Source organism: Enhydra lutris, unplaced genomic scaffold (genome assembly GCF_002288905.1).
Source record: "Enhydra lutris kenyoni isolate GAN:26980312 unplaced genomic scaffold, ASM228890v2 scaffoldscaffold15, whole genome shotgun sequence".
Classification (NCBI taxonomy): Eukaryota; Metazoa; Chordata; class Mammalia; order Carnivora; family Mustelidae; genus Enhydra; species Enhydra lutris.
This window is the reverse complement of record NW_019154099.1, coordinates 10,437,405-10,461,883: the sequence shown is the minus strand read 5'-3', so window position 1 is coordinate 10,461,883 and position 24,479 is coordinate 10,437,405. Positions and strand designations below refer to the sequence as shown.

General features: G+C 43.1%; 1 protein-coding gene across 2 annotated transcripts in view; it reads left to right on the top strand.

The window, feature by feature from the left end:
* Window positions 1-24,479, top strand: part of LOC111147016 (chondromodulin) — a 26,458-nt gene extending 1,979 nt beyond the window's left edge. Inside the window, exons 3-7 of one of the 2 annotated variants that reach the window (XM_022502863.1) lie at window positions 4,247-4,387; window positions 11,123-11,236; window positions 15,028-15,181; window positions 19,218-19,384; window positions 22,780-24,479. In XM_022502863.1, the coding sequence (XP_022358571.1) occupies window positions 4,247-4,387; window positions 11,123-11,236; window positions 15,028-15,181; window positions 19,218-19,384; window positions 22,780-22,992 (789 nt within the window). In that variant the 3' untranslated portion in view covers window positions 22,993-24,479. Of the gene's footprint in view, window positions 1-4,246; window positions 4,388-11,122; window positions 11,237-15,027; window positions 15,182-19,217; window positions 19,385-22,776 lie in introns of both variants that reach the window. The other variant, XM_022502862.1, reaches the window with a different exon arrangement.

Sequence of the window (24,479 nt, the reverse complement as noted above, 5' to 3'; positions counted from 1 at the left end):
TTTATCTTGATGACCATTGCCAGGCCTGGTATAAGCTTATTTCCACTAATGGAAAAGAATTCCATCTCCAGGATGCACACAAAGGGCTTTTTCTTAATCACTACCCTCAGAGGATCTGTGACTGCTGTTTGTCACCCCACCCCTCTCTCCCACCATGAAATTCAAAGCATGAACGAATTCCAGTACTTAGAGAAAATGGTGCTGAAAGCAATTCAACCATTTTACACATCACATCTTCTGCAGTCACTGCATAATTTGTATTTTTAACTCAAATGCCTACTGTAGATAATCATGCCATTTAGCACTGAGTCTGTTTGAGAGACTATATCAAATTTACGAGCATCGATTTGTAAGATCAGAACTGCACAGTATTTTGTGTATATTTGAAAAGTGCCTTAATGTATTTGTATTTTAAATATAGAAGTTGGGCCAGATTCTCATGTTTGAAAGCAGCAAATCCGAACAGGAGAATGATTTCAAGATCTCCTTCTCCATTAATAGCAGGGTTAAGATTGTCATCCCTTGGGAAATTGTATGGTATTCCACCGTAAATGCTATCTTTTAGATGACAAAGCCTCAGTGCTATAGGTCATTTGGAGGTAAAAATAGCTTTACTTTCTTGAGGGGAGGGTAGGGATTTTAGACATGCTGTATATTCAAATGAATACTATTTGGCATTTAATTATTCAAGGCAAATACAACTAACTGACAAGCTTCTAAAAAGAGAGACTGAATGATCATCTTAAGTGAGGCTCCGTCTTTTCATCTCATACTTCACCACAAGAGTCTGGTTCAAGAGAGCGGTATTAAATTCCAAGACTACAGAGGAATAGTGAATCACATTTTATTGCCAACAATCAACGTTGTTTCTATTTCCTGTACAGGCAGAAGAATGCAGAAAATCACGTTTTGTTTTGTTTTACTCCCAAAATATTTGGTGCTGCTCTAGATTACTTAAGTCTGAAAAACAAATCACAAAACACGAAATAGGGTCCATTTGGCACCCTCTCTGCGGAGCACATGCTCAGGTGTGCTTTCCTTGAACACAAGTATAAATAGCCCAAACAAAACATAAACCCAAAGAGGTAAGTCTCCATCAGACAAAAGACATCCACCACTAAACGGACTTCCCCACTCTTCAGGAAGAATCCACGCTCTGCTTTTCTATATTAGGTTTTTTTTTTTAAGATTTTATTTATTTATTTATTTATTTATTTGACAGACAGAGATCACAAGTAGGCAGAGAGGCAGGCAGAGAGAGAGGGGGAAGCAGGCTCCCCGCTGAGCAGAGAGCCCGAAGTGGGGCTCGATCCCAGGACTCCGGGATCACGACCTGAGCCGAAGGCAGAGGCTTTAACCCACTGAGCCACACAGGCGCCCCTCTATATTAGTTTATACAGGAGAACCAGCTGTCATTCCCCTCCTCTCCCTTTCATATGGGCAAATCCCCTCAGGACAGGTTTATGGGAAGTCAGCTGGGGGACTAGGAAGCATGAGAGTGCTCACAATTGGGGGACAAGTGCCTGGGCTCAAATATTGAGGCCATGTCTCATCCACGTGACTGTACATGGAACAAGTATTGAAATATGAGGAAAGTCCCACCAAGAAGAGAGAGCCAGCAACCCTGCTCTGTGGGAGGAGGGGATGAGATCAGTGCTTGAGACCTTTATTCTCAGATTGATGTTTCTAGAGAGTGTCCCAAACATGATGTCATGAATCTTATAGAACCCAGGCTTCATTAGAAACTCATTAGCAAATATTCCTGGCCGCAAAAAGCACTGTATGGAACAGAATTGGGGCAAATAATAAACTCCCTTGTATTCAGAGAATCTCCTGAGGTGCCAACGGCTCTGTGGGCTCAGCAATGTGACCACTGCCCCACCAGCCCAGCCTCCTGAGCTCAGGGCCCAGGACTTTGGAAAGAGCTTTGGACTGTGGACCCTCCCACCATTTACTTCACCAGGGCACAGGCCTGCCACAGACACCCCCCCAACCCCTCCACCCCTGAGCACAGTGCGCTCCTTCTGTAGGATCAGCTGTGCTACGTTACAAATGATGCAGGTCCTCTGCCTGGTCAGGGAGCTTCTTTCCGGGCAAAGGGGGTGGGAGTGGGGGAAAGGAAAATTAGGACCACAAACCACTCTTCTAGTATTCTAATTTTGTCTCCTTAAGACCCGCTAAGAACTTGGAAATTGTTCATTTGTGAAATTTTGCATTGTCTTACAAGTAAAAGCTTATGTGCAATGTTTTCTCAAACACACACACACACATACACATACACACACACACACACACACCTTCTTATTGTACAAGTGAGGGACGCTTGTTGCAGCAAGAACTCACACACATGTGGTCTGCCATACTCCCTCTGATGGTCATGCTTAGCCCGTGTGCGTGGTGGCTGCTCAGAGAGCCCAGGGACAGAACAGAGCCCGCTTTCTAAAGCTTACCTGCAGAAAGCACTGGCTCAGGCAAAGAAAACAGGTTTCCCAAACTGGGCTGATCACGAGGACCCCTTGAGATGCAGAGGCAAACAGACTGGTGGGCTCTGCTCCAAATTCTGGTAAATCAGAACCACTGGAAATGGTTCTTGTGATCGGGCAAGCGTTGGGGACAGCATACCACAGGGATCCCAGTGCAGGGCAGAAGGAAGGGCACTGGAGAGACGGTCGGCTGAAATTGCGTGCCAGGATTTTCTGTGCTGCGGAATAAAGGCCATTGCCCAGAAGGGGACTGCTTTGCAAAGCCATTTCTACATCTCTGTTGGTAAAATAAAACTGTGCTCTGTGGGTCTTGTGATAATGAGTTTTCTGCAAGTAATGATCTGGTAATAACAGATACTTCTTCCAGGGTCTGTCCATGTAGCAGTCTTTCTTCATAATGAGGGAGAAAATCAGACTTGAATTGAATCTCAGCTATTTGCAGTTCTGACCTACTGACCTTACACTAAGTAGCAAGTGTCTCTTATCAGTTCTTGATCCTTCCTCTCTAAAGATTTTATCTTATATGTTACATAAGATATATAGAGATACGCACACATACATTTGCTTCTAAGTCAGAAAAAGAAAGAGGGAAGGTGAGGGAAGAGAGGGAAGGTAAGACCCACCTATTACCCCACAACACAGAGGAAGTTCAAGCAGGGTAGCCACACACTGAGCAGGAGCAATGTGTGAGTTATTTTGTTAGTGTACTTACACGATGTCTGAACTAAGAGAGCCCTTTGGGTGATCTAATTTAGTGGTAAACTAAAAAATATTTCATGGGATTATTTTTCTTAAGATTTTACTCAGAAATCCAACACATAACACAGATAGCAAGCAGAGCCGCTCTAGCTAAACTGTAGGTGGACAGGAGAGAAAGGACGACCGTCACTGTCCCATCTGGTCTGCCACCGTCACCTCTGGGCCATCTCTGTGAAGCCTCCAAGTTCGAAGGACAGAAATGAACACCATCTATATGGCCCAGCTTCTTCATTTTACACCCAAGGCACCTCACAAGACCCAGGGATAAGTGGTGCAGCCCCTCGTTTTTCTGATTCGTGGACCGCTGCTCTTCTCCCATGCCCAGTCTCCCTCCCTTCTTCCCCACACGTCTCCTAACAATATGCCCTACAACACCATATGCCTGTCCCATAGTCATTAAAATGACTAACTCCCACTTTGAGCTGAAACAGATGTGCACATTGACCTTGATCTCCACAAGCGCTGCTCTACATCCGGCGTGTCCCAGCCCTGCCTGTACTCCTCACTCTATACAGGAGGATGTTGTAAAAACCTTTCAAATTGAGGTGCCACTGCAGACTTGTTCAGTTAACAGCCCAGTTAACCATTTATCCATCGATGGCTCTCAACTTTGACCGCAAAGTAGAACTGATCTAGGAAAAGAAAGATCTACATCCAAGCCCCATCCCCACAGGGTCTGATTCGACTCGTCCAGGCAGGACATGCTTGCGCGGAAGCTGGAGCGTCTACGCAGATACCGGTAGGGCGCAGCCAAGATCGCAGATCACTTCGCTATTTGAATAAGTATCCAAGACTACCAGAGCTTTCGGTTTTAAGGCATTTTAAAAGAAATCATTGTATTAAGTGATTGGGTGTACAGATGAAGCCCTTATATGTACATATATTAATGATGATTCGGTATATCTCTAACAGATGTGAAAGCCACCTCCTATACTGCAGGTCTAAAGATAAGCCCTGAATTGCTCTAAAAAGGAAGCATCACTGACTCCTGTGTTCCCTTCCAGATTTACAATGTCCATTATACCATGAGTATCAATGGGAAATTACAAGATGGGTCAATGGAAATAGATACTGGGAACAACCTGGAGACCTTTAAAATGGGAAGTGGAGCTGAAGAAGCAATTGAAGTTAATGATTTCCAGAATGTAAGTATATTTCATGCATTTAGAGAGTTTAACCAGGCAAGCCTGCAAGGCTCTCCTAATCCAGGCAGAAGCAACATCTCTCACACACAACCAAACGGTAACTGTTCTTTATGGCAGTCATGGCGCCACTAATTCACATACATTAGGCAGCATATTCTCTCTGAGAAAGGACCACTCTTTGTCCTTTATATTTTCTAAATGAAAAAACAACACGTTGGCACTGAAAAGAACAGGTACTTGGAACTATATAAAAGTCTTGGCAGAAGGACTCGAAAGAGCTATTTTTTTCTGAGCAGCTTTCTGTAACACAGTGAATAAAATGCTCAGAGCACCCCCAGAATGTTCCGAGGTCTGAAATGGGAGCCTGCAGAGAGGAGGGAAATTGTAATGACCTGGCAATCTCATCAACAACTGGTGGGATCCACTTACGTACTTCTCTCCATTCTTCAGATTTCCCGTTTAATCCAGAAAATTAGCATGGAGAAATTCCCCTACCATAATCCTATGTTTTCTGACCATGGCCAATCACAGATAAAACATTCGAGTCTCCTTTGAAAGGGGCAAACACGTTTGTTTTCTTAAGTTCAATTTACAGGCAATTTGAGACATCAAGCTCTGCGACCGTGCTTCAGTGTAGGACCTCAACACAGCGGCCCTCGGGGCCCTCTCTCCTCTTGGCCCACGTAAATATTTTATTCTCTTCATGTTCAAAGATGAGGAAAAGGCATCACTGTTTGTGTTCTCCTGTTAAATCTGTAGATGGAGTAGGTGAGACTTGATAATGAAAAAAGGCACTTGAAAATAATGTCTCTTCTGATAGTTTATTGGCTTAAGAACATCTCATCGACCCGCCTTGCTCCAATTGATGAGAAAAACTAGAGATGCTTTTCATTTGAATGAAAGAACTCCCCTTGCTGATGCCAAAAGGCATTTCACAAGTCCCGTTGAATACCAAACAGATGCTAACCTTGGAGCCCGGGGGATGGGTGATGCTAGGTATTCCTTGCTGTGACAAGGACTGGCTATGTTCAGAGTGGGCTCTGGCTGGGGGTCGGGGGGAGGGCTGGGCTTTGCAGCCCTGGATGTGACCATTTAGTCGGAGCTTTGCGAATGGTTCTGGTCAGTACACAAAGATAATTTCTCTGGACGTATTAAAGGCTTTTACTGCTAGACCCAGGACAAGGTAAAAGCATTTTTTCTTTGTACTGCCCAATGAAAGATGACAAAATGTAGCTCCCCCACACACATCATTCAATCCAGAACAGAACTGAATACCTACGATGTGTCATAAGATCAAGATACACAAAGGGAGCTACACAGATGAATAAGAAAAGATCTATGTCTCTCAAATGTGCATGAATCAGGAATACACTTTTAAAATATTTTAATCCCAAACCTATATTTCTGTTTTATAATCCTTCAGTTCTAATAATGGTATTGATTGTGTTTTGTTCTCGTAGGCCAACAGGACCACAAATATTTTATAAACTGATCAATTCTCTTTGATAGCTTCCACATTTCTCTAAGTCAGAACTGGTGAGTAGGACATTTTTTTGATGGATGGAACCTGTTAGGGGTTTAAACAAGCCTGGAGTTTTGAAAACACATGAATCAGCCACTATGGCACCTGCACTATTACTTTCTCCTATGTTTTACACCATCCATCAGATTCAAGAGGTGTTTATCAAGGCCTACTGTGTGCAAGGGACAGTGCTAAGCACAAGGGATGCTGTGACACTTGGTCCCTCCCTCAAGGACCTTGCAGTCTAGACCAGGAGGCAGACATGCCACGCAGAAGTGACTTCAGGCCCACCTGGGAAATGTGCTATGACAGAGCTGTGAACAGAATGGAACATACCAGTGGTGGGGGGTGAGGGGTTGGGGGACAGCTGTTGGTAACTTGGAGCTGAGGTTTTACAGAGGTGATGACAGCTGCATCAGGTCTTGAAGAATGATGAGGATTTCCACAAGCAAAGAAGTAGGGGCAGGGCTTTCCAGACCCAGAGAGGAGTCCCGAATACAAATGCACAGGTCCACTCTTGAGTTCTAAGGAGCCCAGTGTGGTGGAAGGTGGGGAAGGGGAGCAGAGGAGTAGAGCCAAATTAGGAAAGGCTCCAAATTGTGAACAGTGAACAGTCTCCCCTGCTAAGCTAGGACCCCACCTAGGTTTTAGTAGAGCCAGTGGGGGACAAAGCCCTCGCGAAAGAGAATAGCCCTGAACTAAGGGCGCTAGGCTGTATACTGTGAGAGAAAAAATTATCCAGGCCACTTGTTAAAAAGGAGAAGGCAGGCCATATTCAACGGAAGCTACTACAGTGGGGTTTTACAGTAGGGGAGAGAGAGATTGTGTTCAACTCTGAATACCATAAGGAAAAGTGAGCGTTTATAGCCAAGGAGTAGGTTAGGGGTATTGGTGGATAGAAATTTACTAAGCTATGGAGTAGTTCTTTACTAAACTGAACCAACAGGATTGTTGCTAAAGGCAAGCCAGGGTGATCAGGTATCAAGAGTGGTCAGATCTAGGCCAAGTCAGCTGGATTCTTGCTCAAACTGGAATAAACTGACCAAGGCAGAGCCCACAGTTGGGGCCTGATCAAAAAAAGGACTCAGAGGAGACTGACTCAAGGTGAGTCAAGGAGGGTCTTTGTCAGTACCCTCAAGGAATACAAAGAGGGGTTTGTTCAGAGTGTATGAGTTACATTCTAAAACATTTTACCCTCAGAAGCGTAAATGCTGTTGGCTTAAGCCAATCCTTTCTGGCCTAATGACTCATTTATATAATGTAAACCCTGGTTAGAAATTAAGATAGAATCAGCTAGTGGGTATATACAAGTGTTCACTCCCCAATTCTTTTAACTTTGTGTATATTTGAACATTTGAATTTAAAAAGCCAGAGGAAAGAAAAAAAAATAGCATAACCTACCTGGTAGGTAGGTAGGTTAGTGATTTCAAAAATCAATATAAACCTTCATCAAAAAATTCAAAATGAAAATACCATTTGGTGCAATAATTCTAGTACTAGGTATTTACCTAAAGAATATGAAAACATTAATTCAAAAAGATATGTACACCCCTATGTTTATTGCAACATTTTTTACAATAGCCAAGATATGGAAGCAACCCAAGTGTCCATCAATAGATGAATAAAGAAGATATGGTATATATATATAAATATATATATAAATATATATATATATATAGTGGAATACTACTCAGCAATGAAAAAGATGAGATATTGCTATTTGCAGCAAGGTAGATGGACCTAGACAGATTGATGCTAAGTGAAAAAGTCAGAGAAAAATAAATACCGTATGATTCCACTTACACGTAGAATCTAAAAAACAAATGAATAAACAAACAACAACAACAACAAAAACCCAAAAAGCAGAATCAGACCTATAAATACAAAGAACAAACTGATGGTTGCCAAAGGGGAGAGGGATGAGGGGATAGGCAAACTGGGTGAAGGAGAGAGGGAGATACCGACTTCCAGTTATGGAATGAATACATCACAGAGGTGAAATGCCCCCCAGAGGGAATATATTGTGCATGTAATAGGTTGTACGGTGACAGATGGCAGCTACACTCATAAGTACAACACCACATGAAGACTTGTTGAATCACTATCTTGCACGCCTGACACTAAGGTAACATTGTCAGCTATACTAAAAAAAAAAAAAAGTTTACAAAAATCAATATGGCCCCAACTATAACATCAAAGAAACATAAGACAAAAGCAACTCATACTATAACTGGGACTTCTGTATGCAAACGCTCAGCCTGATGCACTTAGAAACATCATGACATCATGCACTTGCTCCAAGAGGGGGTATCCCTCACAGTGCCACAGCCGAAAATACGGACTGACTTAAGTGTGTGTTGGCAAATTAAATACCAGGTTATTTTCTCAAACAGTGAACAAACCACAATTTTCCGTCCGTTTTCGTGGTAATTGCATTCCTCAGAATGTCCTCGTGCATTGAGACTGTGACGGAAGTCATGTTGTGTCGATATGTAAAAGCATGTTAGATTCTAGGCACAGATCCTTCCAACCAGGTTTTCCAGCTAGGCCCCGGGGCGCTCGGTTCTGCAGGACTTCCCTGGGCTCTGTGGGATCCGGCCCCCCTGGACCCTGCCCACGGGAGGCCAGGAGAGCCCTCCATCACCCCGTCTTTGTGACAACCAAAAACTCTCTGTAAGATTTCTAAAGTGCCCTCTTGGGGGAAGGACCCCTTCTTGGAAACTTCTAGTTTAACCCACAGAATTCCATTAGATATTCTAGACAGAAAAAAACGGGCAGCTGAAATGAGATCGCTCTTATTTAAAAAAAATGCTAGAGCATTGGACTCTGCACTCATTATCTTTGCTAGCAAATTTCTTCATTAGCACCAGCTTCTAAGGCCTTGTTTGTTTGCAGAAACAGGGGTTTGCTTGGCTTTCCTGTGCTTTCCCATTCCCTCTGTTTACTCTCTTAATATATCTGGCTGCTTGATATGGATTTGTAGCCAGACAAGTTGGTTAATATGTGTGAACTCCTTCCCGCAGGACCCATCCCTGTGGGGTTTCAGTTCTCTTTGCAGCGTGTAGACTGTCAGAACTAGCTCAGTACTAGATTCACATTCAGGGCTGCGAATCTTTCAATAGACTCAACCCTGTCCTTTGGGGATATGGTTGTGGCGATATGGTGTTTCCTCCCTTGCAACTTACCTTCAGAGAATGTGGGGGTTGCAGGTGGAGGGAACATATCAAATGAAGGCGGCAGTCACCCCCCCCCCCCCGCCCCAATCACCACATTCTGTTTTTCTAACTGTGAGCCCTAGATTCACATGCAGAATAAGAGCAGCAGGCCTTCAAGGAGAGGGCAGGGAGCAGTGGTTCTCAAAGGTGTTCCCCGGGCCACCAACAGCAGCAGCACTGAAGAGAGGAGCGTGGCCCCCATTCAGACCTACTGCGTCAGAAACTCCGGGGGTGGGACCCAATGTGGTTTTTATTGATCTGGTCTTCCGGGTGAATTTGATGCCAGGGGCAATTTGTGAGCCGCTGGTATAGAAGAAACTTGGATTCGAAGGCTGTGCCTTAGCCCATTCAAGCTGCTGTAACAAACTCCCGGAGCCTGGGGGATTTCTGAACACCAGAAATCGCTCACAGTTCTGGAGGCCGGGCAGTGCGAGATTAAGACACCAGCAGGTGAGCATCTCTTGGGGGCCTGCTTGCTGGTTCGTAGTTGGAACATCTTCTCATTGTGTCCTCACAGGGCAGAAGGCGTGAGAGAGCTCTCTGGGGGCCCTTTCGGGAGGGCACTGATCCCATTCTTGAGGGCGCTGCCTCGAGGACACCATCACCTCCCAACAGCCCTCCCTCCAAATCCATCCCACTGAGGGGAGGTTTCAACATAGGAATCTGGGTGAGGGGACAAAAACATTCCGAGTATAGTAGGCTATTTCAGTCATTTAACAACTTTGTTATGCGGAGTACGTTCCTTTCTCCCTGAACAGGTGCTCTGTCACCCTGGCTATACTTTCTAACCATGTGGGGAGCTTGGAAGCTTGGAGCTTGCTGATGGGCACTGGCCCAGGCCAGTTAAGTGGGAATCTCTGTAGAGATTCCCCCAGGCATCCATGGTTTTAAAATCTCTCCAGGTGGTTTTGGTTCAGGGAGTCCCTCCTCTTGGAGAGGGCAAGGATATTGCTACCCCCTCTCTCTGGGTGAGAGGTGATGCTAGGACTCATGTGTCATATATGTGAACAGGTCCCATGAGGCCACAAGGCGGAGCACGAGGGGCTTTGGGAGGAAGGAAGCTCTCTTTCTCTGTGCTTCGCCCCTCAGCCCTAGGGCTGCTGGCTCTCAATACATACAGGAGAACTGGCTGTCAACGTCCTCTGTTCTTTGTGGAAGAGGGCTGCGTCTTGAGTCAAAACCCCGAGAGATTTCTGAGTACTTTTCTTCCCCCACCCCCTGCAGCATTGACGCTGGAACAAGTCCTAAATCTTCTTGACATTCATCTCAACTGAACAGAAGATTAACAAGTTGAGATGTTTGGATTTCTGTGGGTGTCTGTTGTTAGGGCATAAAATATGTAGGCGTTTACCTCTGTTTTTGGCCACTCACTCATCATGAAAGCCACAGGTTCTCCACCAGGGTGGAAGTAAACACCCTTGGGACAGAACGTGCTCTCAGGCTTCGTGCACCTGCCGTAGCATCGGGCCTGAGCCATGAGCCAAGCCTGGAGTCCTGCGGCTGATGTGGCCCCAGAGGCTGGTCCCTAGTGTGACAAGCAGGAGACACTGCTTGTGTCTCACAGGGGACAGAAACAAAGCATCCAAGTCCTCCGGTAAGGTCTGGGAACAAAGGTCAGCTCCTGGTGGTGTAGGGAGCTTTGCTATTTCCCTGCCTCTGTGACTTAGCAAAATCTGAATTCCTGGAATTAATGAATTGGGTGCACATCTTTGGACAACCTTTGTGGGATCACCAAGAAGAAAAAGATTCAGATACTAATGTCAAGAGGCTTATAACTGAGTTGGGACAGAACCTTGACAAGGAGTGGCATGGAGTTCTAAGCGCCAGATGCGGGGGAAGGAAGGCTTGTGGAAGGCAGAGGAGGAGGAGCCCGCCACACCTGGGAGTCCGTTCTGTTCATCCCTATACCCAGTGCCTGGAACAGGGCCTATCTCGCGGTTAAATACATTGAATGAACGAATGAATGCATAGCGGGATGGATGAACTTTTCTCTCCTAGGGCATCACCGGAATCCGTTTCGCTGGAGGAGAAAAGTGCTACATCAAAGCACAGGTGAAGGCTCGCATTCCTGAGGTGGGCACCGTGACCAAACAGAGCATCGCTTCTGAGCTGGTGGGTACCAGTGCCATGCTTTGATAGACAAAGGGGCTTGGTCTTCACATGGCCCTTGTTTGCCTAATGCTGGGGAGGGAACTGATTAGTGATGAAAACAATGTAAAGGACTTCTCATGACAGAATCTTCATTAAAGTGGCCTTGGGAGCTTTCTAGCCTCAGTTCCACTCAGTGTGGGAATTCCTCCTGGAAATCTCCAGCAGCCGATCACCACGCCTGTGCTGGAAAACAGTGACGCGGCTCCCTTCCCTCAGCGCCAGCAACTTTGGGGGTGGGGGTGGGGGCTGATTAAACCATTGCGCCTATTCTGAGCCGAGCTGGTTCCCCCTACAGTTTCTTCTCCTTGACTTGAGTTCAGCCCAATGAAGCTCCTTAACATTTATTAATTCCGTTCCTATGTGTCAGACTCGTGAGATTTTTTAAGCACACAATTCTTCCATTTATTATTAACAACTTGCCTTTGAGCTTGATTTTATAAAAATTTAAGAATTGCACAGAATTCTAAAGACACATCTACTACCTTACATTTATTCCATGCTGTAGGGCTTTCAACGTGGCCACATGCGTCATCGTCCTCTATTTAAGTTGTGGCAGGGTATGGTGGGGAGAAAATTGAAAAATATGGGTTCAAATCCCAGCTCTGACACTATGGATGTGGCTTCAATTCTTTGAACCTCAGTTTTGTCACCTACAAACTAAGGGTCTGCCTCCTGTCCCCAGGGCCTTAGAACCTACTGGATAATGACTACACAGCTGCTGCTATAAATTACTAATTCCATTATGATCAGCTTTGGTCCTCCCTGTATCCCTGAGAGGGAGGTAAAGCCAGCATCAGCTCCCTTAAGGCAAAGGAAGAAAAATAAGAGTAAGCAGAGGTGCCTGGAAACTGCCTAATTGTTTGCTGTCATAGGAGCAGCAGCAGGTGTCTCAAAACAAAACAAAAGCTACAGCAAACCGTGAGTTTTTAAAGCTGGCCGTAAAAGTACATACTATAAAAATGACACCCAGACCTCCTTTGTTCTGAGCCTTGAGCTTTTTTTTTTTTTTTTTTTTTTAAGCAGGCTCCCTGCTAAGCAGAGAGCCCAATGCGGGGCTCGATCCCAGGACTCTGGGATCATGACCTGAGCCAAAGGCAGAGGCTTTAACCCACTGAGCCACCCAGGAGCCCCGAGCTTCTCTTATCACATTACCATTTTGTTAACAGTCCTAGCACTCGGTTTCTGTAACACAGAATCCTTTACATGTTCTCTGTAAATGGCCATAGAAGCAGTTCTCCTCTCCTGGCTTCCAAAAGGACCAGCTCGCCAGCCACAGCTGACCGAGATCTAATCCTAAATTTGCAGTACATTTCCGGGGCTTTTTAAAAACAAGTAGTTTTTTTTTTTTTTTTTAATTTTTTATCTTTTAAGGATTTCATTTATTTCTTTGAGAGAAAGGAAGAGCACAAGCAGGGGAGGGGCAGAGAGAGAAGCAGGCTCTGAGCTGAGGAGGGAGCCCTATGTGCGGCTCAATCCCAGGACCCCGGGATCATGACCTGAGCTGAAGGCAGACGCTTAACCGACCGAGCCACCCAGGTGCCCTGTTTTTTCTGATTTTTTAAAAACAATACTTGGTCATTACAGAAAATTTGGGAAATACATAAAAGAATAGAGAAGAAAATCACCCACAATTGCTTAATCCACAGATGTTCATGTTAATACTAATGATAATGTTTTGGTGAATTATTTTCATGTGTGTGTGGGTGTGTGGGATACTCTTCGTGATTAAAGTTATATTGCTCTGCATTCTTACTATCTTTAGTTCTAAAATGTAGATTATAATGGATATATCATATGTCATCAGATGGTTATAATTTGTCTTTTGATCTTGAATACTTCAGCCATCTTCTGTTTTTCACTATTTCAAATAGCAATTCAAAATAATTATTTGAATATAGAAATAATTCACGGTGATGAACAGTTTAGCATTTTCAAGCTTTGTCTGCATCTGATTCTTTTCTTTAGACCATAGAGGCGAATTATTTTTCCTGTGTTGTTTCTATTGTGCTTGGTGAGTCCTCTGGTGGACAAAGCCAGATTCAGGCAACATGTTTGTGTGAATTGGGAATGTGTCCAGCTGTCAGTAGCAGAAAACTACACTCAGAGTGACTGAAACACAAAAGGACTTGTTTTTCTTCATAGTAGGCAATGTTAGGAGGGGGCCAGCATTGCTGGTGTCTTTGGGCTTTCCTTCCCAGCTCCAACCATCAACCACGCATCAAGGAAGGAAGTCAGGAAGAGGTTGAGCAGTGCCAACCGTGACTTCCCTTTCATCGGGAACAGAAGGCTTCTCAGCCCCCCAGCATACTTCAGTATGAACTGCAGGGTTTAGAACTGGTCACATGGGCAGCCCTAGCCGCTGGAGGATCTGAGCAAGGGAGCAGACAGCGTCTCTCCTGGGGGCGGGGACACGGCTGCCTCACACAAAAGCAGGGCTGTGTGGCAGGGGCAGGGAGAGGTGAGGTGGGGTGGGCAGCTGGGACTACGTGCTGCAAGCTGATGGCACGTCACCAGCTTGTAAGATGCCCAGGTCCTAGGTCTGAGCACCGCACGCTTTCCCCGCACGCTTTAGCTTATGATGGGGTAGATTTATGCACCACTTGGTCTTATAAATTTTTCATCAGTTTTGTATAACTTTAAAATGCTGCTATACTCAAAGAGCATTCATTTCCTGGATGGAGCCATTTAATTTAAGGTGAATAAGTAGATTACCTGAGTGTTAGCCTCCTCCAATAACTTTAAGTTGTTTTAATGCAGCCATAAGCCTGGGGGAGAAAGTATAAATGAAGTGCTGCTTTTAGCTAAAAACAGGGAGAAAACATTTTAATTTCTCCAACCTATTGCAAACTAATAAATACATGAAAGGAACAACCTGGCAAAATAAATTTGTCTTCTGGGTTATCAGACGGTTCTCAGCATCTCGCAGTAGAAGAAAATCCAGGGTTTAGCTTTGAAATCTCAGTGGTGTGGTTGATGTGAGGGACACCTGAAATGTGTTTTGTTATAGCTGGGAAATGTAGAAATGGTTTATGTTAAATAATACTTTGAACTGAAGACATTAAAGAACCAATCACTTGCTTTTTTCCATTGTTGTTCAGAAGCTGCAGAACAAAACCCCAAAGGATTTTCACTTCAAATGAAGGGCTCCTCTATCCTTTATAGGATTTCAGAGTCCATTCAATTGCTTTTCCTCAAAAAATCTTTGATCAAAAACATCAGATTAACCTAAGTCTCAAAGTTGGTATCAAGTAATTTTCACTTCCACTCAGGACACTCAGTATTCACACATTTCAGTTATCCAAAGGCGGGGGGACAAGCAGGGCAAAGACAATATTGTGCAGAGAGTTACAAAGACAAGATACACACAACACCACACCGCACCCCCCCTACACACCACATACATACCACATATATATACCTCACAACCCCACCCCCCCCCCCTCCCCCCCACCCACCCCACACACCCACCCCCCACACCACATACCCCAAATCTCCACACACCACACACACACACCCCCACACCCTCCCCACCACACACACACACACACCCCCAACCCCACACATACCCCCTACAAGTACACCCCCACACCCTACATACCCCATACATACACAATTCCCCGCCATCCCACACACACATGCAGTTCTCATTAAGTTTTTATTAGATGAAATAATCTACCAGCACGTGACTCTAAATACACAGCATGCTTCATTGTCCTCTTTGCTCAATGCATTTCATTTTTACCTACTTGCAGGAAGGCAAGATCATGCCAGTTAAATATGAAGAAAATTCTCTTATCTGGGTGGCTGTAGACCAGCCTGTGAAGGACAACAGCTTCTTGAGTTCTAAGGTCTTAGAACTCTGTGGCGACCTTCCTATTTTCTGGCTTAAGCCAACATATCCAAAAGGTAACATTTTAAATTCTCTTAATGCTGCTGGCAATTTCCCTGTTTGGGTGAGTTTCCTGTGAGCCTTCCACAGGCCTGAGCCTGTAACAAGGAAGATACATCAGGATGCGTGCCACGGTGTCTCAGTAATTGGCAAGAAAGATCAAAGAGAAGGAAGGTGACAGCCATGAATGTTTTAGGGAAGGGACTGAGCAGCAGGGTTAACAGGAAGTGGATCACGGAGACAGAATACCACTGCATTATCTGCCATTTTTATTTATGATACTTCCCTCCTTTTTCTGCTCTGCCCCTTAATCTAAGTTGTTTGCGCTTTCCAATTTTACATTTTTTTATTCCTATGGCAGAGAATCAAGGGACTAAGAAGCTGTCATACTGCTGAATCTTTATTATGTTCAAACCTAGAATTATGGGACAGCCAAAAGCTGCTGTGGGTATAGTCTGAGATTCTTCAAGTTCAAGGCTCGAGCATCGGCTTCCAAGTCCCTTGAAAAGTAATGAAGGGCCCCTGGGGTTCAGAGCTAGCTTGGAACACACCTTCGAGCTCTCTGTGGGTGGTGAAGGCCAGGTGAGAGCCCTAAGGGCCAACTCTGTCGTGAATTTCTCTGTACCCAGGGGTCCTTTCACTCTTCACCACCAGTCGCCCCACTGCCCCCAACCCCACCCCAAAGGCCTACTTTGGAGCTGTGGCTCAAGAGTAGAAGAAAGGCCTTTCTCCCGGCACAGCTGAAATATACTCTGTCTTCTGAAATATTTTATGGGATACAGAAGAGAGCAGCATGATAATAAAATACAGGCACTAAAACCATCAAGCTTAGAAGGGACAAGGGGCAGTGATTATTGAAAGGGAACAGTTACAGTTTCACAAGGCGAAAGAACTTATGGAGATAGACGGTTGCACAGCAATGTGAATGCACATAGCACCCCTCAACTGTACAATTAAAAATGGTTAAAATAGTAAATTTTATATTTTACCCCAATTAAAAAAAACAAAAAGCAAAAAACATACAAACAAAAAACCCTCACTAGGCTTAGAGAGTCCAGGCTTCTGATTCTGTCACCCCTAATTTATTCCTACAGGTCACAAGTCTCATTATGTCCCAAAGCTTGGATAAGATGGTTACTTTCTGGTCCAGGCAAAGCCAACAGGATCCAATTTATAAGCCACTAGCCGTGGCTTCCTGGAAGAGTGAGTGGAGAAGGATCCTGAGGCCACATGCAGGCTCAGTCAGGAGTGGCATGAGCAGTGGCTGTCAGCACTGGAGGGACTGGAGAGGGCTGCCAAACCGAGTCACTTTTGCTGTCCCTGCTCTTGCTCCAGTGGGCGCTTGCAACTCACAATACTGTGGTCTCTTGCCAAGGGCTGGCTTTTGATTCCTCACCTGCCCCACATGCAACACGCCTTCTTGCTTTCCACCTCCCAGGAACTACCCCAATACCTGTCCCTTGTCCAGTCAAGGACAAAAGCCTCTGACTCTACTACTATGTAGAACTCTAATCACTTTCTGTTTGAGGACAAGCCTCTTACCCAGGAGCTCATTCATTTACTCCACACACACTTTTCTGAAGGCTTACTCTGTGCCATTTACTAGCTCGAGGTAGTTGGGATGCGTTGGTGCAGAACAGACAAGAATCCCTGCCCTCAGGGAGTTCATGCTGTAGCAAGGGGAGACAGTAAACAAACACTAAACTAGAATAAGAAAATCATATGGCAGCCTATGCAGTGCTATGGAAAAATAACAGAGCAGGGTATTGGCGGGTGGGGATCTGACTACAGAGTTAGTGTCACTGATGGGATGAGAACCTTCACCCTTCGGCAAAGCAAGCTCTGTACTTCCGAGATGTAGCTTGGCCCCCCACCGCCCAAAGCATTCAGTCCTCACAACACCCACCCCAGAACTACATGTTAGGTCCAACACCAGAAAAGTGGAAACCACCTAAATGGAAAGGGGTAAATAACTGTTGGGGATCGCTAGAGGGCGGAATATTACACACATTAAAGATGGAGGTTATTTTTTTCCCAGTCTTTCATAAATGCAGTCACATTTAACAATAAAATCAAGGAAATGAAACCCACTCTGAGGATGCCTGGTCCCTAACACCTAATTCTAATAAAAGCTCCCCAACTCCAAGGTCCAGCAACCCCTGCCTTGGATCCTTAAGCAGGCAGGTCATCAGCGTCACACGGCTATGTTTTCAGAGACAGTACATGGTCAGGGGGAAGGCTGAGCACTGGCGGCCGCTGAGCTCTGGCTGGGGGCCAGCTGCCAGCCACTGTGCTACAGCTCAAGGCTTTATCCTCAGTCATTCTTTATCTACAAATGTCCAGGTAATTACAAATATCCCCATTTTATAGATGAAGAAACCAAGGTTCATGGAGATTTAGTAACCTGCCTGAAGTCATTCAGTTAGTTAAAAGTAGCGCTGAGATTTGAATCCAGGGTTCCGTGATGCTTCTCCAACCATGAACTCAGAAACCTAGAAGCTATCTGTGGAAGCTCACGTGGCCGTAAAGCCCATCTAAGTTCTCAGAAATAACACAGCATTATGTAGTTATCATCACCTAACATTTGAGTAATTTTATGCCAAATGCTATGCTAAAACCCTTAGACACAGCTCTACTCTCTATCACTACTCTGTGAACTGGATACATTACCTCCATTCTACAGATGAAGAAAGACTCAGACACCAAGGCCAAAGCTGCGTGCGACTTCCCACAAGTTATTCGGCAGCCATGGGTAATGCCACAGGCCCCCTGTAGTGGTGTGAGGAACTAGAGCACTGGGCTGGGAGCCAGAGAAGTACACGTTTGGCTCCTGTTTCTGTCACCCATTCTGTGATCTTGGCCAAGTGTCTTGGTCTTTCTGAGCCTTGATGCCCCCATGTATAAAAGTATCTGCTTTTTCTATCCTCCTACAGGATTTAAAAAAAAAAAATCAGCCAAGATAACAAATCTCCTGAAAACTATAAAGCTTCATACACATACGGTCAATCTACTAAGAATGTACAGGTCTGGGGTGCCTCATTGGCTCAGCTGGTAAAACATGTGACTCTTGATCTCAGGGTTGAGTTCAAGCCCCATGTTGGGTGTGGAGCCTACTAAAAAACAACGAAAGAGAATGCTCAGGACTGCAAGTAACAGAATACCTGATCATTGGTGGTTTCAATAAATACAGGGTTTAGTCAGAAGTCTGGAGGTCGGTTTCTGACATTAGCAGCTACTCAGGGATATCACCAAGGCTCTTTCCTAGCTTACCGTTTGCTACCCACAGCATACTGGTTTATCATCCTTGCGCCTATCCCTTCTGGTCACAGATTGGCTCTCATAACCCAGATATATCTATGTTCAAGAAGACAAGACAGAGAAAGCTGTTTCAGTCCTCTTTTATAAAGAAATCAAAAGCTTTCTCAGAAACTGCACCAACATATTCTGCTTACATCTCACTGGCCAGAAATGTTCCAACTGGTCTCTCTTAATTGGAAGGGAGGCTGCGGAAACAAGTGGTATTTTACTTCCTCAGTCCCTATAGTAGAAGCACATAAGGAAACAGAGAATTGAGAATGGATTTTTGTCAGCTCACAGTATCTCCCTCAGTTAGGACTATAAAACCAAATCTTGGTTATCTGTATCTTTAAGTATTAACCTAAGACTCTGAAACTATTAAAAATTCCTCAAAACAAATTTCAATAATGAGACAAGAATGTGTTTTCTTTTTTTTCTTTTTTTTTTTTTAATTTTTTTTTTAAAGATTTATTTATTTGACAGAGAGAGATCACAGTAGACAGAGGCAGGCAGAGAGAGAGAGAGAGGGAAGCAGGCTCCCCGCTGAGCAGAGAGCCGGATGCGGGACTCGATCCCAGGACTCTAGGATCATGACCTGAGCCGAAGGCAGTGGCTCAACCCACCGAGCCACCCAGGCGCCCCAAGAATGTGTTTTCATACCCCTTTATGCTTTTACCTTGATAAACATAATACTTCCTCAGTTATCCAAATAAATGAATTAACTTACAGCAAAAAACCTTTTTTTTTTTTTTTAAGAAATCCAGAGAGAAAGAAGAGAATTGGTAAGAAAAATTGTTACAACTACTACAAGAAAACCACACAGCGGACCACAGGGCAACCCAGGCCCTGAAGGACCAAGTAACGGAACCAGACCTAGTGTTCAAGAGGATTCAGATCCCTTTAACCCAGACAACCCTTACCATGTACGTACTGCTGTTTTCATGATCGCTCAGACATATCCCTTGAACAGAACATTGAAGTGGTGGTTATTTCTACTTGAGGTTTCAAATGAGCACTTAATAATCATCTTGGATTTTTATTCAATTATTTAAAAAAATACATGTGAATTTGTCACAAAGTTTATAAAATGAGGGTAAGACACTTAAGCATGGTCTCTCTAGTGCGAAATCCAGTTTTGTTGTAACCCTTATTCAAAGTTTTTTCTGTGCTCTCCCCTTTACTGAGTCATAGGCAAATCCGTGAAGACATATTCCTATCAGGAATTTGATTATTCAAAAAATATTTCCAAGAATGTGCCCTGGGGACAGTACATGGAATAAAGTATTCTCTCCCCCCCGCCTTATATCCACTTTATTCATCCATTCAGCAGACATTTGCTGAGAACCTGCTCTTTCCCAGGCCCTGTGCATGCAGAGAGGAGTTAGCTTCTGCCCTCGGGGGCTCTCAGTCCAGGTGGGGGACAGACTCATACACACAGATAAAACACTTCAGACTGAAACGCTGGGCACTGCTATTTATAAGGATGGCACTAACATGCTAAAGACTTCTCAAATCTTCAAAAAAATTTATTTACCGTAAGTGAAGGGAGCAAAAGAATAGTAAATTTTTGTAACTAGTATTTTAAATGAAAAAAATAATACATGCATGTTTTTAAAAAGTTTATAAAAGGGTAAAAAATGTGTTACCCTTCCATCTCAGACACCTTTCCCACAGCCCAGTTTTCTTTGCACAAGAGTGTACCGCACTAACACATTTTTAACACCATAGAGCATACAAATTTTTATACCTTGCTTTCTTTCCAGTCACAGTATTTTGGAGATTGCTCTGTCTCCTACATACATATACCTCATTCATTTTAATGGCTACATCATCATATTCCATTGTGTGGATAGATGTACAGAAATTTAACTAGTCTTACTTTGGTGGACATGTAAATTATCACCCTATCTTTTGCTCTTAGAAAATACCGTTAATAGTACACAACATTGTATATGCCCCACCCGGTCACGGGAAGGAGTAAATGAGGTAATGCAGGCAAAGCTCTTAGATAGTGCCTGGCACACAGTAGGCATCACCTTGCTCAGTTTAACTATTAGTCTTCTTATATATATATCTCTTGTACATGTGTGGGAATTCTTTTTTTTTAGCATAAATACAGATATATGGGTCTACTAGGTCAAAGGAGATGGTAATTTTACATTATTTAATGGAGGACGCCAAATTGTCTCCCAAGGAATTACACCAGCTTCATGTCTTCAATTGTAATGAATGGGGCTCATTTATTATCAAACTTCAAAAAAAAAAAAAAAATCTTTACCAGTCTCTCGGATGTAAAATTTTATCTTCTCATTGTTTCATCTTGACAGTCTTTAATTATGTGTAAGGTTGAGCATCTTTTCTTAGGCCAATTCATCTATTTTTTTTCCTGTGTAGCCTCTTCAGTTTTATAGTGTTTCACATGTTGCAAATTTATTTTCTAGTTTTAGACTAACATATTTTAGTATTTTTTAAATGACCCAAGCTTATTGGAAAATTCAGGACCACCACAGTACTTCAGTCCCTAAAGCTCAAATAGTAAAAAGAGAGAAATACATCTGAATAGGCAAACAGAAAATTTAATATAGTTTAATCTCCAGGTAGCTGAGCTAGGTAAATCTGGCTCAAGGGAGAGGGCATCAGCCCCTTCACAGGGGCAGGATGTGACTTTGCCTGTCTTGCTTCCAGACTTGAGTGATCCATTTTCCTTGAAAGACTCCCAATTCTTTATCAGTTTTTCCTTTATTTCATGCTCAGCTTTAAGAAGAAACATCTCCCTAGGAGCTCAATCCTTCACATGTTCCTTTCAGGAGGTATCCTGGGGCAACAACCTGAGATTTCCTCCCAGCTCTCAAATCCTAACAAACCTTTGTTGAACCCTCAGATGAGGAAATGCCTCAACCAACAGGCTTTTGACTTCCCCCCACCCTGGAAAAATCAGCTATAATCAATTAATGAGGTGGTTTTCTTTTTGCTGTCTCAGATGAACCTAGTTCGAGAGATAAGGAGGGAGAAAATGGAAAGAGTCTGAAGAATAAAGAAAAAATGGTTTAAGAGTAAGGGAAATATTTTGATGATTAAATTTGAACATAAGTTCTATCAGATGGTGTTAAGGAATTGTCAATTTTGTTAGGTATGATAATGGCATCGTAGTTATGTAGGCAAATATTGTTTTAGAGGCACACCCTAATGTATGTATGTGTGAAATGTCACAATACCTTCAATTCTCTTTAAAGTCACTTCAAAATTTAAAATACTTCAGAAAAGATCAAGCAAATTTGACAAAAGGTTAGTGGAACTGTCAAAACTAGATGTTCAGTTCAGTTTTTTCCCCTTTCCAGTATGTTTGATATTCCCAAAAATAAAAAGCACCCCCCCCCACAAACCACCAAAAGGTTAAGACTTGTTGGTATACCAGAAAAGGTGATAGCATTCCAAGGTTCACTTTGCTCAAGCCTAATCTATATTTGGTGCTGCATCTCCCCAGGTTCGAGTCCCTCAAGAAGAGATTTCAAGAGAATTAAGAATACACATTAAGGGCTTCTTGGCAATGTAACTCAGTAACAGAGAATTCAGAATCTAAACCCCTAGGAACCTATGAAAAGGAAAACCAGATACACAGATTTGGCAGAGGTCAGCTTCCTTCCAGTTGTGATATCTCCAGCAGTGAAAATGGGGATTGTCTAGGTGATTTTTACTGCATCCATAATTTTATTTAGGTAATAATAATGGCACATAGAAACTAGAAAATAAAGTTTAAGATCTTGAATTTTTAGACATTATATGGTGCCTTTTCCTGAGTGTTAAAGAACCCTTAAGGTTGAAATGAAGGCAGAAATCTAAATGATGCCAGCATTCTCAGCCAGTGCAATTGTCACAGCAATCTATTAGCCTAGATCAATGAATTTCAAAAGGTGCTCCGAGACCTGGAAGCCATCAGTACAAAATGGCATCAGTGTTCCACTAACTTAAAGTCAGTAGTTACAGAAATGCTACTTTTCAATGTCTCCTTTTTGTTTGGCTAACTTAAAACAAGCTGAGTCACTACTGAGTGGGAATCATAGCTCATTAAAGGCATGGAGAAACTTTGTAATATTAAAAACAAAAAACAACCTTCCTTCCAGTGACAGATGGAGGTTCCTTGATATTTTAGAAGGAATTTTGAATTATAAGGGTCTAATAAGATTGAAAACCTCTTACAGAATATTATGCTGATTTCTTATACCAATGAAACATTCAGGATCTTATTTTAGAATAATGTGCATGCTACAAAATTTTTATTATGAAGGAAATAAAATAATTGCCTTTTATTTCACAGCAGCAGGAGGGGGAAGGCATGACATTTGACCCTAGACTGGATCATGAAGGAATCTGCTGTATAGAATGTAGACGGAGCTACACTCATTGCCAGAAGATCTGTGAGCCCCTGGGGGGCTACTACCCATGGCCTTATAATTATCAAGGTTGCCGTTCAGCCTGCAGAGTTGTCATGCCATGTAGCTGGTGGGTGGCCCGCATCTTGGGCATGGTGTGAAATCACTTCGTGTACCTGGGGCTTGTATCATAAAAACTCAAGAGACAACCAGAGTATGAGGCATCTTGATGCTGAAGGGACCACAAAGTATTTGATACTCAATTTGAGCAATGTTACTCAAGATACCTTTCCCAGAAGCTCTCAATTGTTTTACAGAACTTTATCCAGAATGTGCAAATGTACTGAAAGGGTAGTTTAAAATGTCATAACAATTTTTTTATTACTTGCTATTTTTTATCTGCTTTGCTTTGCGAATAGGCCTACTTAATAAGACTAACTTCCCAAGCTACTTTGAAATAAACATGAAAAATCACTTACAACGTCAAAGATCTCAGTTGTACACTTTTCTTTTTAATCAAGTCATTGAAGTAATTGTTTTTGGTTGCTATTTATACAGAATTCCTCCATTGTTAGTAACCTTTATTGTTTTTCCCAGTCTTGCAAATGTGCTCCAAAGTTCCCACATAAAAATACAAACAAAAGAGTAAAACCGGACATACAATGGAATCTACCTGAAAGCAAGCAGTATCGACTTCAAGGTGGAGCTCACAGGAAATCTGTAATTTTTAGTTTGTGCAGGCATGTGATTAACAGGGGGCTGCCCTATGTCAGGAGTCACCCCATGGAAAAGAGCATTAGGATAGAGAGGGAAAATGAAGATAAATCTGACTTGTACGGAAGGACTTTCACTAACATCCTGAAAAGCAGGTCTTCACACCCTTTTCAATCTGTTCAGTGGTCAATGGACATAAAGACGCAGAGTGGTATCTACCTTTATAGTACAAATCAGGCTGGTGATGTACTCTCACAGTGATAGGACTGACAGTGCTACCTGGCAGATCTGGCCGAGAGGAATGGCTTATTTATTTATAACGACAGAAAGGCTCTTAGGAACAAGGACTGTCTTTAGAAACTGAAGTATTAGATCAGGTAAATCTAATTTCGTATTTCGTATTTTTGACATTTTAGTTTTGAATCTCAGTTTGAGAGACAAAGAACTTTCTTAAAGAAAATAAAAGTTTTCTAAATACAATGATTTAGAGAGAGGACAGAAAGGTCTTGATACCATGACTCACACCAGTGCCATACTCTAAATAAACCGCATTACTGTAGGTCTGGTTTGCCAATTTAAGTTGGTAAAATCTTAACAGTTTCTTAAACCTGGTTATCAGATCATCATTCATTTAATGGAATATACAGTTAAGTTAGGTGTCTACATGAAAGAGATATGAAGGAAAGACACATGCAGAATGAAAAGTCCAATGGTCACACTATTCTCAGGTAGCAGCGACTTTTGGCATAGACAGGAATTTTACATGTTTAGTCTTTAAAAACGGTTGTTACTCTATTAACTAAGCAAATTTGTGTCAATGGTTCTGCCTATCATCTCCAACCTCACTGTCCAGCAACAGGTACTTGATTCTAGAACTAAACAAAAAGGGGGAAAAAAAAAAAAACCCACCACAAAGACTCAGTGATCCCAGCCC